The sequence below is a fragment of the Triturus cristatus genome, chromosome 8, assembly GCF_964204655.1.
Source record: "Triturus cristatus chromosome 8, aTriCri1.1, whole genome shotgun sequence".
In the NCBI taxonomy this organism is placed as follows: Eukaryota; Metazoa; Chordata; class Amphibia; order Caudata; family Salamandridae; genus Triturus; species Triturus cristatus.
Genome location: NC_140591.1, coordinates 696,493,912 through 696,512,483, shown reverse-complemented (window position 1 = coordinate 696,512,483; position 18,572 = coordinate 696,493,912). Strand labels below are relative to the sequence as shown.

Here is an 18,572-nt window from a genome sequence, read left to right as displayed (position 1 = left end):
GGAGAATATACGTCACGGAAATAAGTCGCAAAAAATTCAACAATTTCCACAGGGTCAGTCACACGCACGCCATCCGCTCTCTCAATAACCGGCACCACTCGACTCGCTCTCTCCTTCTTGTCCAACCATGCAATCAATTTACCAGCCTTGTCCCCCACATCGTATAAGCGCCCCTGTTGCTCTCTACTCATCGCTTTGGCTGCGTCAGTAACCAACGCTCTATAGTCAAGCTGTTTAAGCCTGAGAACATGCAACGTATCTTTCGTAACACCCAGTTCCAGGTCCCCCTCCAACTTGGCTATGTCGTTTTCAAGGCGAACCACCTCCTCAGTCTTGCTTTTCTTGGAGTGGGAAATGAGAGAAAGAGCCTGCCCACGGAGCACTGTTTGGAAGGCTTCCCATAACGAGACAGCAGAGGATACTGACCCCACGTTTTCAGTGAAATAGCGCTCAATAGACTTGACCAGGTCGGCCCGGATTTTAGGATCACGCAGGTACCAGGGGTTTATCGGTGCCACCCTCCCCTCAGCCCCGTGGGTGATCTCAATGTGCAACAGTAGTGGGGAGTGATCGGAAATACCCCGGGCCAGATGTCTTACTTCTCTAATCATCACAGCTTGGGCCGCCGGCATAAGGACATAATCAAGTCTTGACAAACTCCCATGGGCTCCCGAGTGAAAGGTGTATTGCGCCTGCCCCGGGTGCATTAGTCTCCAGCAGTCTATCAGTCCAAGGGTATCTATAAACTCCCTCAGCCAGGCCTGTGCCCCCGGGAGATCCCTGGGAGGGTGACGATCCGCCCCGCCAGATACGACAGAGTTAAAATCCCCCCCCACCACCAGAACCCCCCCCCGGGAGTCCCAGGACCATTCGCCCCAAATCAGCGAAAGTTACGGTCTGTAATCCTGGTGGGACATAAACAGAAACGAGCGAGATGGTTCTGCCCTCCCATCGGCCTACAAGTGCAGCATACCGCCCTCTATCATCATGGATCACATCGTCCACCTCCAACGGGAGAGAGGCTCTAAGCAGGATGCCCACCCCGCGTGAGCCAGAAGTGAAACCAGAGTGCGCAACGAGACGATATCCCCTCCTATTCATAGCATGGCAAGAATTCCCAATTAGATGCGTTTCCTGCAGAAAGACAATATCTGGCGACAGCCGTTTCAAAAACTGCAGCACAACTCCGCGTTTAATCCTATCCCCCAAGCCATTCACATTCCACGAGAGTACTCTCAATCCCCTACCCCCCATCCCATCCCAGCGCACAACCCTCCCCCCCCCAGAGAACACGAACCCGACCACCAATCGTATGGCGTGACGTTGCCTTGTAGAACATTCAAACATTCCCCAACTCCCCCCCTCCCCCCCAACCTTTCAAAATCCTCCAGTCGACGGACAGACAAAGCAGTGGACGTCCGCAGATTACGGACCTCGGCTTGCAGGTCGGACACGTCCGTTACCAGACTCGACGTCGTCAGACCCAAGGATTTGACCTTTTCATTTGTTTGTGAAAGGTCCGCCCTGACTAGTTTAACGTCGCTCAAAACCGCGTCCAATTTATGGGCCAATGTATCGAATTGCTGGCCGACCGCCACTTTCATCCCATCGATGGCACCCATGACGTCCTGCAATGTTAACTCCGTCGACGATCCCGGGCCATCCTTGAGTCTCTCCGGTGACTTATGCGGGCCACCAGGGGAACCTCTCGACTGGGTATAGCGATCCATGTTGTTAGCTTGAGTATGAGCTCCCCGCCCAGTCGTCTTGGATTTTTGCTTATCTCCGTCCAATCTAGCCGCCATTGTCTGAGGGTCACCAAGGGTGTCGGCCACCAACACGATGAGCAATCCCCGGAGAGCCAATCCAGGGAGCCTCGGTGATCCCGAAAGGTAGTCCAGGCTAGTATCCAAGAACAGGCAGGATACCCAGTCGTCCCACTATAAATCTGTGCTGGCAGTCCAAGGCCCCTCAGTTTCAGCGAGGAGACGCGAAACCGAAAGTGAAAGTAGGGGGTGCGCACTGGTCCAAGTCCCGCATGCCGTTGTTGTTCACTTTCTGCCCGGGCACCATGCCAACTCGAGTCCGGGGCAAGGTCCGGAGTAGGCCGCCAACTTGGAATCGATGCTATTCCGGTTCCCGATGTCCGATTCGAATTTGGACCACAGATATCACCTCCACGTAGGTTCGCCCGTAGAAGCCCGTCGAGAGAATCAGGATAAATTCAGGATAGACGTGGGAAGTTGTGGAGGCCCTCGGGAGCCCTGTGCCTACGCGGACATCTTGGTTGCGCGCTAGGCTCCTCCTCCCATCATTGTCACGTAAAGCTGTTTTAAACCATTTTTAGGATGGCTAGTGCATCAAACAAGTAACAAAAGTACATTCCACACATTAAAATTTAAACTAGGACAATATGACTTTTTTTGTTTGTTTCACAATTCTTTATTGGAAGATCAAAACAAAACAGTGTATGAGAAAAGGGGGGACGGGGAACATAAGGTACCATATGTGAAACAGTAATACTGTACGAAAACACAGTGCAAGATGAAACAGAACGCTAGGTACATGGCATGTGGTGTTCCCACGAGGCAGGGGCCCTTTAAGTACAATAAAGGACAATATCGAGGAGGACACAAGGTTCCGCATCTGTACACAGAATGGTCAGCTGGGGGGGCCAGAAAAATGGACATGACAAAAAAAAAAGGAATAGAGGAAAAGCAAACGGAGTCCATACTCGCATCCACACTTCGGGAGTGGGAGGACGAGAGAAGGGGGAAAGAGGAGGGAATAGGGAGAGAAAGAGGAAAAAGATGAGTAGCAAAGAAGAAGAGAGAAGTGGAAAAGGTGGGAGAGGAAAATGGGGGAAGTTGGCACGCACCCTCAAGGACCATGACCAGATGGGATCTCAAGAGAAGTGTCAGTGCGATGTAATATTATCTGGTCACCCTTTTGGGGACAGGGGCGCTCTCAACTAAGAGCTAATCCTAAATTTATTATTTCTGGTTTCAGCCTGCCCATATCCTTTAACACCCTAGTTCAGTGGTGCTTAACGTGGGATTCGCCTAATCAGAGGGTCAAAGATAAATAATATATACACACACACAAATCAAAATGCAAAATTTGGAATTGTAAAACACTCTTACTCAATAAATCTGATGGAGTTTGCAATTGGGGGCTTAAAATTAAGTTGGTATCCTTAGTTTTAATTTGTAGCAGTAGTGCAAGTAAAGGAATGAGAATCTGGCATGGTTGATTGATGGCCTCAATTAAAACACTGGTACGTCTTTTAGAAATAAAAACACATTTTCAATAAAACTTCGATTTTTCGTTAGTGAATTAAATAAAATATTGTATAATTTGTACATCGGATGTACACTGGTTTCTGTATTTTGTGTGTATTATTTTGTAGTTCAATTCATAGACATTGCTTAGGCCTGGGTCCCTGGCGTCAGATGGTGATTGAGAGGGGCTGCACGAAAGTCAAAAGTTTAGGAACTTCAACTCTGGTCGTTATAACCCATTAGCTGTCCCTGTCCTAAGGCTACACTCTAACTTAAGAACAGGGCCACTATAATTATGTCATTCTGAAGTTGTCATTTATGCAAAAGTAAGAATTTATTGCATTTGCACATGATCCAGCATCTGCTGCATAATTAGCAGATTTCAACCAAAACATTGATCTTGTACAAATAGATCAAAGTGACTGCAGAAGTTCAGTCACTGCGCAGCACCACGTAGTACTTTTATTCAAAGATTAACTGGTGATATGTCAGCAGCTAATTGCAGAATTCCAATGTTTAACTGGCGCTAATGACGCGACACTTTTGCTCAAATACTAATAATGAATTAAATCCTATCTCATAAATCCACTATCCTTTGTTATTGGGATGTATGAGCCGCTAAATTACTGTTATATTCGGCTATTATATCTGTTGGAAGGATGATGATTCCTCATGTTGTATATGCTTATCATTCATTAATAAAGAAATACTACACAAAAAATAATGAATTAAAATGACAAAACAGCAAAATAATACTGTCCCAGAATGCGCTGCATTCTGCTGCTTAATCTGCCTTTGCTTGCAACATAATAATGGCAACTTTCGCACATAATTAGGTCCTCTACGGCTGCATAATTTCCGTGCCCCTATATGCGACGAAGAGTCAACCCTATGATGCCACTGGTGTCAAAGTGTGCATGATGTCACTTTCGCTAACTATAACGTTTTGGAAAGTTGATATCCATGTAAATGTTGCACCACTTTCTCTAACATACCCTAAATGAAGGAACCTTGAGTAAACAACTTTCCATGACTTTGTCTGCAGTAGTGTACCTGCAACCCGCTTCGGCCATGTTTTCCTGCTCAGGCTAACACTGCCCACAGGAAGAGCCTATGACATTGAGGCTCCTCGCGTACCTGCTATCGAGGCACGAAATAAAGAAGTAGATTACTCAGACAAACTGCTTTCATTTCTGTTACTCGAGCTAGGCCCCTACATCAGTGGCGGTGCATCCGTTGGGGCGTTGCCCCACTAAGCCACATGGACAGCACCGTCACGCCTAAAATTTAATTCGTGCCACAGTAGAAGTCTTGCAGTCTGACCAGTCCGGTAGCGTTTAATTTCAGCAAGACTGCCAGTCGCGCTGAAATTAAACACTACCGGGACACGCCCGGCCCCGAGGCAATTGGAAGGCGCTGAAGGGGGTGGGGCTGCGGCAGCTTGAGTAACAGACTGTCACTGACAGCGCGGCTGCAGCAGCAATAGTAGTGCGCATGCCCATTTTTGGGCTGGTCATTTTTAGGATCAGCCCGAACATGCGCACACTGCTACCTTTCCCCTTAGGAGAGCGACTGTTTGGCAAGGGACCCGAGGGTGCTTCATGCAGCAGCACCCGGGTCTCAAAATGGGCGGGGAGTAACGCTGCTCTAGCCAATCCTGGCGCTGCTACTGCAGTGCCTGGATTGGCTGAGACTCCACCGCGCAGCTTGGTGCATTTCAAACTGAAACACCGGCCGCTTCCGTGCGATGCCGGGGGACTGCAGCCTTTTGCCATCGTGCCACATACAAGCCCAGTGCCACTCCCAGTTGTCTCTTCGCTTTCGCTACTACACGAGAGACCGGTATACACCCACGCAGCGCCACACAGCTCTGAACTGCCCCGCTGTCCCTCTGCAGCCACAAGCAGGTTCTTGTATAGGAGCCTGCTAGAGTGGTCAAGAGTCGAGACACCTGATTGCGGTATCACTGTATCTCCAGGACTCAGTGTTGCCTCTCCCCCATGCTGAGGCGGCGCATGATCCGATTCGGAGGGTAGAGAAGGAACAGAGGAAGGTAAGTTTTATTTATTTTAATTACTGTCGCCGTCCCCCGCGCAACACTCCCGTGACCGTCCCCCCACCCGCCCGTCTTGCTGGCCGCAACTGCAGTCACACCATACTCCTTCCCCCAAATGATCTATTCGGATAGGCAACCATCCACCCCTTTATGTACAGCACCAGTTCGCTTGTTTTACTTTAAGCAAATATCCCTAAAGACTAATCACTCCTGTTCTCCACTAGGACGATGGGTAAGAGATGTTAGCGCAAATTCCTTGTCTACCTTTAGGTTGTGTTTGTTTAGACTGTGTGTGCACTTCTGCTGATTTTCCTAGTACTAATTCAAATTGTGGAGCCAGCAGTGAAAGGGATGAACCTTTGTTCAAAAGGGGCATGCCCTGCTGTCCTGTGTGTGTGAGGGGGTGGTAGTGTCTTGCTTGCAGTATACACTGTTTCCACTTGAGATTTCAAAATGAGTAGTGTATACAGCACTGAGGGTAGCGCTGCCAGGTGGAACTCTGCCCAACTATGTAACGGGTGTCACGAGCCTTGTTGTTGCCTACATCAAGAGGCAATCATTTGCGACACAATCTTGAAAATTGCGAATGACGGAGGACCTGGAAGTAAAATCTCCAGCAGTTAACTCCTCTGGAATAGTATCCTACAAATAGGCCTCTTGACTTCGCCACTGTAATTTAGGAAGGACTGAAAGGCTCCTCTTCTTATTAAAAGAGTATTTGCTTTCGTGCATTTAACAAATATCACTTGAGATTGTACAAAATCTCCTCCCACCGGTCTAGCATTTGGCAAAGGTCCCTTCGTCCACTTGCCAATATTACTGACATCAGAGGAAACTCAGCTCTGTAGTGGACCTTTGAGGTGGTCCTAAACACACTGGTAACATCACCTCTTGGGACTTCCAGCTGTGGGAACATTTAATTCTGTATGCTGCTCTGCTCTATATATTGTTGCGCCCCCTGCTTGTTGCCCTGAACTGTCAGTTGCTGCGCTATCAAGTGCGTTGTTGTGGTGTCATGTCTGTTGAAATATCTAGTCTGTTGCGCTGGCCTCTGTGTTTCTGCTGCACTGTGTTGTTGTGCACAACCCTGCATGTCACACTGCCTTTGCGTTACCCGGCCCTGTGAGGTCTTGCGTTGCACTGGCTGTTGCACTGTCTGCTCTCTGGTTCTGCTGATCGGTCTCCTCGTGTGCCATGCATTACCCTGTTTGTTGCTCTGCCCTGCCTGCTGCACTTCCCTGTCTGTTGTTGTGCTACTCTGTCTGTTGTACTGCCATGTCTGTTGTTACGCTGTCCTGCCTCTTACACTGCTCTGCTTCTTGCATCTCTGAACTGGCTGTTAGACTGTCACCAATCTTGTTGGTCTGCCCTGTCTTTGCACTTCCCGGTCTCTTACTAATCTGTCCTGCCTGCTGGACTAGCCTTCCCCTATGGCACTTCCCTGTCTCTTGTTGTGCTGCACTTTCTCATGTTGGGCTGCCCAGTCTTGTTGTGCTGCATTGCTTCGTGTTGTGCTCTCCTTTCCTTTCCTTTGTTGTGCTGCCCTTTCTCTCGTTGCGCTGCCATGTCTCTTGTGCTGTCTCTTGTTGGTTGCTAGAGACCGTAGAGAGAAATCAAGTGACAGACACAGAGAGTGAAAGAGGGTGCAAAGAAGAGAAAGACAGACCCAAAAAAATATGGATGTAGATAGAGATAAAACGACAGAAAGGGATATAGGCCTAGAAAGAGAGAAAACAGATACTTGGAGATAAAGTCAATGGAAAGCAAAGAGAAAAGAGATACAGAACGCACCTGTAAACCAAAATGTCATGCCTGGTGTGTAATGGAACTAACCTGGATGTAACTGATAAGAGAGAGAATAGATTGATAAATAAAGCAAGAGAGATGAAGCGAAATTGAAAGAAAGATGAAGAGCCAGAATGACAGAGAGGAGAGAGTGAGAGAGTGAGAGAGTGAGAGAGTGAGAGAGTGAGAGAGTGAGAGAGTGAGTGAGTGAGTGAGTGAGTGAGTGAGTGAGTGAGTGAGTGTGAGTGAGTGTGAGTGAGTGTGTGTGAGAGAGAGAGAAGCAATAGATTGTTAGAGAGAACGAGAGAGGGGGGGGGTGAAACAAAGAGATGGAGCTAAGCAGAACCTGAATGAGACAGTGTGACAGAAAGAGAGAGGGTATAATGAGTATGTTGAGCTAGAGAGAGAAAAAGAGGGACATAGGAAATAAGACAGATATAGGTATGAGCATACGTACACAGTTATCTCTACTATAATCAGACACTGGAACAGACCATTGAATGTTGGAATGTAAAATCTTGTCCCGCTTTGGGGCAACTTAAAATTTTGTCTGCTACAGGAATTTTTTTAATATGAGAGAATGTTAATTTGCTTTGGCAAGTCATGCATTGTAGACTGCACTTCACCCACATGAAATGAAACGTGGGAGGCCTGCTTTGGCAGTGAATTGGATCTGGAATTTCTGAGTTTGAGTTGAATGGTCAATATTTATGTGTCACTTTCATAGTTATTTAGACTGTGTTACTGTTTTATACTGTTTCTGCCAATATGTAACCTTGAGCCACAGTTTTGGTTGCTTTGGATTGCAGTGGCTCAGTTTATTTGGTGATTCACAATTCCAATCATGGGTAAAACATGGCTTGTGGAACATAGATGAGATGTACTTGCAAATTGTTGGATTGCGTATTGCATTTCAGGTTTTCAATTTGACCAATCTTTTATCAACGAAATATGAGTGTCTTCCTGGTCGAGGACCATACTGCTTTTTCTCTTATCTGTCTTGTATCAAGACCCTGCTGGACTATGGGGTGAAAGCAAGCTTGAATAAGCAGCTACCTATGTTATATGACATCTCTTTATTAATGTAATAACTGCACTTTCACAATTGCTTTATTAACCTTCCTGCTTTCTCAAATTTGCTTGAAAATGCACCATTTGTCCACTCTTTTTTCAAATATTTCTCAGGAGGAGAACGCCCCCGCACCCCCCTTAGGTTGTTTGGGCTCACTCGCTACACTCGCTCGGGTGCAGTATGCCAATCATTTTACATCGCACCACTTTCAAATGTCACCAGCCGCCACTGCCCTACGTGCATTCTTTGTGAGAACTGTCTCACGTGACAACTACTACTAGAAACTTGTGTAAGTTAGGATATAAATGTGACTTTTTCTTCATAGATGCTTGGGAGGAGGGGAGGGTTAGTTGTCTCACTGCGATCCACATACTATTAATTCTTTCTTTTAGCAATAAGCCTTTCAGACACCGGACCCGGTATGTAATAAGATTTCTTTGATCCTTCCAAGAATTATTTTTTGCATAACCTATACAAAAACTGCAAAAAAAATAAAAGGGGTTATTAAAGCCAGAACCGATGATGCACGTATTTTTGAAAATGTCTATTCACTTACCATGATCTTTCTGTGATCCAGGAATTCAAGTCCAAAATAATCTCCTTCAACCAGGTTCAGATGGTCACAAACAGCATCCAGAAGAACCTTGCCCGGCGCTCGGTGCTGTAGGAGGCAAAGAAAGCAGGTTACTCTACAAAGTGCCACTGATGCAAATGCACCACACTAGAATTGTGAACAGTTTTTAACCAGAAAGAATATATATATCTAATGTATATCATTCTGAAAGAGCAAGGCAAGACAAGTCTCGTAAAGCTAGCCAATTACTGGAAAAACCATATAACATTTGGTACGAAAAGTATGGTAAAGTTATGAATTACAATAACTGAAACACAAGTCTACGTACAAACTGTTCTCTTGTTGGTTTCCTCTGTTAATAAAGGAGACTCACAAGCCAAAATAAAACCCTTCCATTCTTATACCCCAGCAAGTTCCATTCCTGGGACCTTTCTACACTTTTTGGAGTGATGGAGAGGGTCATTACGTTTATCAGATGATGATGATGTTTCACTAATGGGAGCTGCTATTATGCCAAGCCTGGTATTCATTCTACCAGACTGGCATAATCCCTTATGAAACTGACCAAGCTACATCCACCTTGTTGAATGAGCAAACCCCTGAGTGAGGAAGGAGACTGTGATGGAACAAGTGCAGTGGTTGTAAGGAACTCAGGTGCATAAGGGTGACCAGCAGTGATCCACCACCAACTTTTAAATGTAGGTCTTCACCATGGCCTCCAAAATTGAAAGTGCTACGCAAGGTTTAACATGGAAAATATGTAAGTTCAGGTGCCCAAAGATTTTCTTAGGAACCTGCTGCTGACTGTTGGGGTTGCCAAATATAAAGGCTGCCTAGTATTGATTGACCTCATACTTCTTTCTTTCTCTACCCCACTTTTCCGATCTACTGCTGATCCTAAACCTTATGTTTCATTCAGACCCCAGACGCACACAAAATAATGAACCAAAGGCAAAATGTGTCTGCAATTGAAACTGCAAAGAGGTCACAGTCAGGAGATTTAAAATTAATTAAATCTATAAATCACTGACAAGTGGAGATCTAAGAAATGGTGCCCGTGCAGAGTAATTTTAGTCATTAAGTTGGTAACAGTCATTTGGCCATAGTAGAAGAGTTGCACGCCACAATATGTTACCATGAAGATTAGTATTTCCATGTGAGCAGCCTGTCTTTATCGGCGCTTTTCAACATCAAAAGGGCTGGCTTTTGGATCGGGGCTATGTGCGAGTCTTTGAGGATAGGGGCTCTAAACACAAGTTACAGTATCACCCAGAGAAACCCACATTGGAGATTCACACAAGAAAATTCACACTCCATAATCCATACACAGGGTTTGATTTCAAGATGCAAACCATTAAGGTTTATTAAAAAAACAATTCTGGTTAGTCAATCATTTAAAAATATTCATATTGTAAAATATCAGCACAGCAGAAACTAAGCACTAATCTAATCAATATCCAAACTGGTCATGAGGCAGAGAAGAATCAATGAGCATTTGTTATATGGACTGCTCAGTAAAGCAGAAAAGGACCTGAAAATTATTTTAAGTACAGTGCGATAAACAGACCAGCATGGAGTCTGCTCCCTAGCAGGGCTAGTGCAAGAACTTTCAAACTAATTCTAAGTGCTAAATAATAAAAGCTTTGACAGGAAGTCTGCCTTATAGGGAAGCAAGGGAAAATCTGGACTCGTCTCCCAATGGCGAATTTATATACACTTGTGTTAAGAAACTGTACATTAACTGTGGTAAGACAAAGAAAGTTACAACTCCCAACCTAATAGTAAAATAAAAAACACATCACACGGTACGTAATTCTTGCTCTAAACCAAAAGAATACGCTGTAATATGCTTTGCGCAGAAAACAATACTATATTCAAAATATAAGCAACACCTCTGTTCGGCATAAGGAAGTGGCCTTCAATTTGTATACAATTGTGAATCCATCCTCTCTAGAAACATCAAGAACACAAAACATTACATTTTATAAATGTTACAGACAAACAAGACTGCTGACCTAACTGAATTGCGTACAAATAATAAGCAATGAAGGACACACTTGAGCTCTGCAGAGCAAGATTGGGATGGGGACAACAAGCTGATGTCAGACTCTAAAATCACATGCATCTGAAATGCGCAACTTCTCACCGCCCGCGCGACCAAACTCCAGACCGCAAGTAGATTCAAGCAAACCCTTTCGTCCTGCATGTTTAACACCCAGATACGCAGTAAGGCAAAATTGGGGCAAACGCTCACCTGCAAGCACGCTGGGCTAACTTAACCACTCTGCCTTCAAGTGCTAAAATTATAAAAAATTGCTGCTCTACAAGGGCTGCCATGGTGTGTACCTACCAATAAATTGGTGGGTGGCAGCCCATAATGGCGCAATATATATCCCTGAGGCTACATTCTTTAAAGGATGTAGCCCAACGAGCTCAGTCGTCTAGACTGCGCCTGATTTTCCCAAATACCCCCAGGGAACAGACCTCCCTTCAGTCAGCTGTCCCTCAAAGCCTTATAAGCTGCCCATCACAGAAAGTAATGTATTTAACGGAAATGGCACTATATGTAGATGTTGCATTTAGCTGGCCTTTATGTCTCATTATCTGCATTTTCCAAGTTGATGAGCACCTTTCAATTAAGTCACTCTGTGTCCCTCTGTCTATGCAAAATTGCAGTCCTACCTCTAGGTTAGTGGACTGTCCCTGGCTTTGTTTTTCAAAATCTAGTCACCCTACCTTGCAACAGATTCCTAAAGCACCATCCATTTGAAGAAAGTCTGAGCCTTTTCAAAGCTTATGCTAGCAATGTGATGTGCAACTCAACCAGCAGGTTTGTGACTTTAAAACATACTAAATCATCGCAAACACTGCTAAAAAGAACTGCCCTCCTTGAATCTTGGATGAGTGGCAGCATTACAAACTAAAAATCACAGGTCTCCTACTGTGTAAGTAATTCACTTCCGCATTAACTTGAATGTTAGTGCTATGGCAAGGAGTGATAAAAGCAGCAACAGTGCCTCAAGCCCTTCACTCAAAACAGAAACATGCTACATATGTATTAATGATAAAGTTATGGGAGGGATTAATGTTGCCTCTCCTCAAACTGACCTGTGTCTGCGATTGAGACATTTTAGGTCATTTGTTGGGAATGTCTGGGCTAGTCACAGTGGTGCTTTTATTTTTTAATAAGGGCATGACTCAAGACTCACAAACACACTAATGCTGCCACACTACGCTTTCACCGGAGGATGCGAGTGCGATCTTTTAATTTTATCTAGGGGCTCCAACTTTTGTCCCGGTAACTACCGTCTGTTTTCTCGAAAAAAGCAGCAGAGGGGAATATTTTATTTATGCTGGCAAAATTCCTAAATTTTGCCTGTAGGAAAATTCACATTACGCAATTTCGAAATTTTACACACCGTTATACGTAATTTTTCCATATATAGCCATTTTTCAAAGCGTTCACATAGAACGCAATCTATTTAACACTATTTTTTAATGGTGTCACTCAACAAATTTTTAAGTTTCCAATTTCCCTGCGAATCCAGCAAAAAGAGGCCGCCAAATCTGGACAAGTCACTCAGCTTGCGTTAGCTACCTAGCAAGTACTTTACTGGCTGGCATAGCTTGTACTTCTAAATCATGGTCAGGAAAATTAATGGGAATTTTATCAACAATAGCTATTTCTCAGCTTTTAAGGTAAAATTACAGCAGCAAACACAAGAATATATCACTCAAAAGTACTTTAGAATTGTCTAAACTATTCCTAAAGGATTATCAAATCAAAATGGGGAAAAACTGCTGTGCTAAATAAAGAATACGGAGAATTTGACACAAAATCTTATTCAAGAACCAGCTCTTGGCCCTTTCAGAATATGAAAGCATAAACAAATGCCTGGTATTTTTCTCTGAGAAAGGTTGCAACCCTGGCTCAGCCTACATAAATATTTAAAAACAAAAAAACGCTTTTTGGAACATGTATACACACATTTCACAAGCTGTCTCCTATATATTTTAAAAAGCGCCCCCTCCCCCAATAATCATCTAATCTTTTCTCAAAGGCAAAGCGAGGGAGGAAGGAAAGCTGAAATTCAACAGACTTAACAGGGGAAGCGGAGTCGTCCCTGATGCTTCCCATGGCCAACTCGATGGCACTGAACTCTGGGTCTTAGGCTCTGCAGCGACTTCTGCCCTTTTCCCAGTATTGGCTCAGCAGTAGCATATCTGTAATATGGGCATGCAACAACCTAATCTTGCTAGTGCAGTGAGAAATTCCAACTACGGCAGATGGTGAACTTTCAAAGAGGAAAGGGGCAATAACCAGTGGCGGCCGCCACAAAAGGGTATGGGTAGGGCAGGGTGAGGGGGGAAGAAAAAAAATAAAAATGTCACCAACCTGGCTGCCGCCTCTCCTCCGTCCTCTTCTGTTGACGCACGGACGCACACATGCTTCCAGACTCCCCTAAGTCAATCACGATACTGCTGTCACCAGCAAGACAGCAGTGTTGTGAATGGTCTGAGAGGCCTGGTTCGGTGCTCAGCCAGGGAGTGGGAGCCTCTGCATGTTCTCCACCCGGCTGTGCAATACAGCCGGGTGAAGAAATGCTAATTGGGCATGTCTGCTTGGCCGACCAAACCGTCATGTGCACTTAAGTGCACCAATCACTTTTCCAACCTGCTGGTTGTGACATTGGCCAAGCCATGCCCCGCCCGGTTAACAAAACTGCCTCAGTACAGAAAAATAAAATGATAACATTGTGTTATTATCATTATATTTTACCTTTTTGCGATGCCTTAGCGGAGGAGCCATTGCTGGTAAGAGCCACCCCAAATGTCAGCAAGCTAGCAAAGGAAGAAAGCCAGACTTCTCCCCGGGGAATTCGAGGTAGTTCACAGACTTACTCCACCCCCCACCCCTACAACCACCAAACACAAAAAAATGGACGTAAATCTTGGCATTTTACAGCATAATTTTCAGCTAAACGGACATAAATGGCATGGGCTTTACAAGACATATTTAAAAAGTCTGAGCTTCTGCCCGGTTGTTGGGGTGGGGCTAAGAGTCATCCTTCAACAGCCCCTGAGGAAAGTTTAAAACACGATTGCATAACGATGCATTTTTCAACAGAACTGACCAAAATTGGTTAAATTACAGTTCAAATAATCAAGGCATGTAATTTGACATAGTCCAATATCTTTTTCTCGCTGTAGATCGCATCTTCATTTGCTTCTACTTGTCACAGCCTTTCAGTTTCTCATCCTGCCCATTCCAAGTAGATTCTCAATCCAAAAATAAAATGTTACACAGACCTTAATCTCAGGCCTAGACAGCAGAAATATCCCTAAGGTTCGAAAGATCTCACTGGTTCATGCACAGGAAGAAACAGTGTTGTTCAATGCAAGTTCAGGAAGACGCATGCCTGATTTTCCCAATATCAATTAAGGCAATGATTTTCAGTTAGATGTAAATTTATCACCTGGGTATCCTGAATTTCTGGCATGGATTTGCCCCTCTTAGGCCTATGTTGGACAGCACTGAGCTAGAGCTTAGACTGAAGACATCCTGCAAGTGTAGGGAACAGACATCCCACAGGTTACACTAAACCCCAGAGGCTCCGACAGCAGTAGTGATAAGGCACTACACATAGACTATTAAACATTTTAATGCAATAACAGCAAAGTGATCACACAATCTATAAATTTAATGAGTTCTGCATTCATTATTACTTCTCTATCAGCTTTAAACATACCATGGAAGTGCAATTTTTTTACAAACCTCAGCTTGCTGGTTTTTTAAAATAAACAGGTTTTGGCAACAAATACAAGGTTTTATTTTCCTGAAACCAATTTTTACCTCAAAACTGACTTGCTTAGTTTTAAAAATAATTCCGCCCAGAAAACATCACCATTTAGGGTAAATAAACTCTCTTCTCTTGTTTGAAACTTTGTTATTGTCTGTAAATAGCCCTTTGTAACCAAATAGCTTTCATTTTTAGCAAAAAAACAAGATTGATCGGCAAATAGCAGCTTGTCACTGTCATAAAGAACACAAATATATTATTGCCACACCCAAAATATTCTGTTTCACACCCATGTAGAATGATTACATGTCAAAAATGCCCACTATTCCCCCCGGGATGTGGGATAACCTGTGCGGTTGGGTTAATATATGTCTCATGGTAGCCGGCCCCCGGTTTGTAGGCGCAGTGCTGTGTATGTTGATGTGCCTTTTGCATTAAAAAAAAAAAATGCCCACTACTAAGAGGAAACACAGCCAGTTTATGCCTGTCATGGGCACCATTAGGCAAGGTCTCACAACAATGTACCAGAGCTAACAGAGCCCTACTAAAGAGGACCAAATAGGCCTATATTAATCTGGGGTTGCTTGTGCCCCGTTTACTTAAACTGGCAATTCAAGCTGGACTGTTATGATTGGAGCAGTACCAAGGCTGATTAGCATGTGGCTGGTTCTGGTATGAGGTGGTATGGTAAGCAAGAAAATATGGACTTGGATAAGGTTCCAAGTAATTACCAGTGGCCGAGATTAATTAAGCATTCAAACCATCACTTTTTTATTTTCTTCACAGCTAACGTTAAGGCAGGAGTGGTTACAATCTTCCATGGCCATCATTTGTGCCTGGGGTGCCACCATTATGCCAAGGTAGACGTCATTACGCAATGTGCACAAATTAGACCAATAATGACCAAAACAAACCTGTAGCTACTATTATGCCAGAGGTACTATTATATGTCATTCATTTACCTATTCATTAAACACTTTTTAAAGCAAGTGGTTACACCATCTATGCTATGTATAGGTATGTTTCACCAGTAAAAACACTTTCAACAAAAGGAGTGTCTCCAAACCCAGATTCTGTGTTTCTATCACCCCTAAGTGATGAAATAAATGATGAAAAAAGTGTGGAAAATGGAGTGATGGTGCCTCACGGTAGCACCACCATGGAGGATAAAGCAGGAAGGTACTCGCCTGCTACCTCAGATCTCATCATCAGCTACCACCACTCCAGAAAATGAAAAAGTGCTGGGAGAAAATAAATGGGTAACATTATAAGAGTAGACACACAGCACAGAATAAACTAGCAAGCCAGTGTGTACTAGCTCACAGTTGCATATAGTTGTCACAGCACAGCTTTTTCTTTCACATACCCTAGCACTCTGTCTTGTGGGTTGTTACCCATTCATTTTCTCCCAGCACTTTTTCATTTTCTGGAGTGGTGGTAGCTGATGATGAGATCTGAGGTAGCAGGCGAGTACCTTCCTGCTTTATCCTCCATGGTGGTGCTACCGTGAGGCACCATCACTCCATTTTCCACACTTTTTTCATCATTTATTTCATCACTTAGGGGTGATAGAGACACAGAATCTGGGTTTGGAGACACTCCTTTTGTTGAAAGTGTTTTTACTGGTGAAACATACCTATACATAGCATAGATGGTGTAACCACTTGCTTTAAAAAGTGTTTAATGAATAGGTAAATGAATAATATTTTCGCCGAATGAACAGGTCGATTATTGTGTATCAATGCTTTGAGTGGGGGAAGACCTGTTCTCTGCCCCTTCAGCTCCTTTCTATGGTCTGGACTATTATATGTCAGCCAGGACTATGATTATGCCAAGATATGACCACCATTACAACAAGTGGTGCCAACCATTTTTCTAGGCTTACCATAATATTAAGGGGACGACAATGGGCCAGGGCGTCTATGTTGGCAGGGGTGACCACCAGTGTGCCAGGGTGGAGGAACACAATACACCAGAGCAACCATAATTTCAAGAGTAGAAACAATAACTAAGGGCTGCAATTGTAAGCCATTGGAGGGAGAAGGTGGGCATTTGGATGCTGGACTGAACGCCACTCAAAGCTTAGGAATTCCCAAATCCAAGTAATCCTCTGTGTGTGGCCCACAGATTTCAGACCTGCTACTCGTGGGAGCTTCAGGAAAATAACACAGAGGCGTGGGAGAGACGTCTCTGGGACCTTTAAACACAACTAAGTTCAAGGCATGAGAAGAAGCCTTAAAATATTGGTAGTATAGTGTAAAGTTCAACTCTCAAACTCTTTTGAGGCAGTTCCTTTACCAGGTTTGTAGAACACTAAAGGTTTAACCGTTTGCCCCCAAACTATCCCATGACTCGTTAAATAACACAATGCCTGCAAAGTTATATACCACTGTTTCTTGCATCACAAGGGCATTTGCAGTGTGTCCTACTGCGCCGAACCACAAAAACTCCTATCCAAAACCCAACAATCTTGATGCGTATCAATTGTACTTCAAGGCGAGATGCAGTACAGAGATGGCACCTCCATAGCTGCTGGATATATTTTCACAACTGCCGCCTGATGCAGCTACGCCTCTCAACACCCTCGGACACTGTTTTTTAAAAAAAATATTTTTTTTAAATTTATTCTGACAATGAAATAACATATAGAACATAATATGAGCACTTGACATGATTAGTTGCAGAGCAATTTCAGTCAGCCAGTGTTCATAATACATATCCACTACAGGGCTATACATTGAGGGACATGAGAGATCCAATTGTACATAGCTCATGACATCAAACGCACACATTTCCTGTACAACGCCAAATGCTTCATAAGTTACCTCATTCTGGGTTCTTCCCTCTGCCTCCCGCATAATAAACCCTAATTCTCTGCTTCCCCTTCCAACTCTAAGCCATAATATTTCATCCATGGTGTCCATACTTTCTTAAATTTCCGCGGGCAGCCCCCAGCTTTGTACGTCACCTGTTCTGCAACCATGTATAGGTCCAAACATGTCCTCCATTCCTTTAGTGTGGGCGTTTGTTGCACACCCTAATACTGCGCTATGTCACACTTGGCCACTACTAGTTCTAGGTTAGTCTGTAGTAATTTTCATCGTGGGATATCGACCGCTGTAGAAATACCCAAAAGAAGGAACCTCGGCTCCATTTCTATATGGACCTCAAGTATACTATTAAGTTCATTCACAATCTTCCCCCAGCATTTCTGGATTTCCCTACACTCCCATATGGTATGTATGAAAGTCCCATCTATCCCATGACATCTAAGGCAATTCGGACTCTCCGCTTTCCCCATTTTGTGAAGTCGGGCTCTGTCAAAATATGTTCTATGTAAAACATGAGGCGTAATCGAAGCTTAATTGCCACCTCCCGAGGGTGCATGAGATCGGCCTCCCAATCTATGTCTTCCAATGTTCAGGTAGTCTCCTCCCACTTGGTTCGAAGTGGACCAAGCTAATCCGGCCTATCTTGGAAATGCCAATTAGGTCCCATTTTTTAAAACCTCTAAGCTTCCATATTTCGGACAGTCTATTCCCTTCCCATAGCGGGTCACCCTGGTGCATTTCTTGTCCCATTGCATTTGCCTCTCCGCGTGTTTCCAAACCTCCAGTATCCTCCGGGTTGCCTGAAGTAGTTGGCTGCTGCCCTTGCCACCATATATATATATAGTGAAGATATGTACAATTTCTGAATTGTGATCGTTCCAGACTATATGTCGAATGGTCTCCTTGTATATGGATCCACTCGTTAATAACAATAAGGTGGGATGCCCTGTAATATGCCCTGATGTCTGGAAGAGCCAGACCACCATTATATACACTTCTTTGCAAGGTTTGGAGTGCCACTCGTGGGTATGCCCCATCCCATAGAAGCAAGCGTACCTCACTATCTATTGGATTGAACAATGTGTCTGTGATTTTATGATAAATATTTTGCAGCACATAGAGCAGCTGTGGAAGCGTAATCATTTTATACATGGCGGCCCTTCCCATAATAG

General features: G+C 44.2%; 1 protein-coding gene across 6 annotated transcripts in view; it reads right to left on the bottom strand.

Moving 5' to 3' along the window:
• Positions 1–18,572, bottom strand: part of FARP1 (FERM, ARH/RhoGEF and pleckstrin domain protein 1) — a 581,296-nt gene that overhangs the window by 317,608 nt on the left and 245,116 nt on the right. For all 6 annotated transcript variants that reach the window (XM_085622106.1, XM_085622108.1, XM_085622109.1 and 3 more), the window contains exon 3: positions 8,751–8,855. In XM_085622106.1, the coding sequence (XP_085478232.1) occupies positions 8,751–8,855 (105 nt within the window). The remainder of the gene's footprint in view (positions 1–8,750; positions 8,856–18,572) is intronic.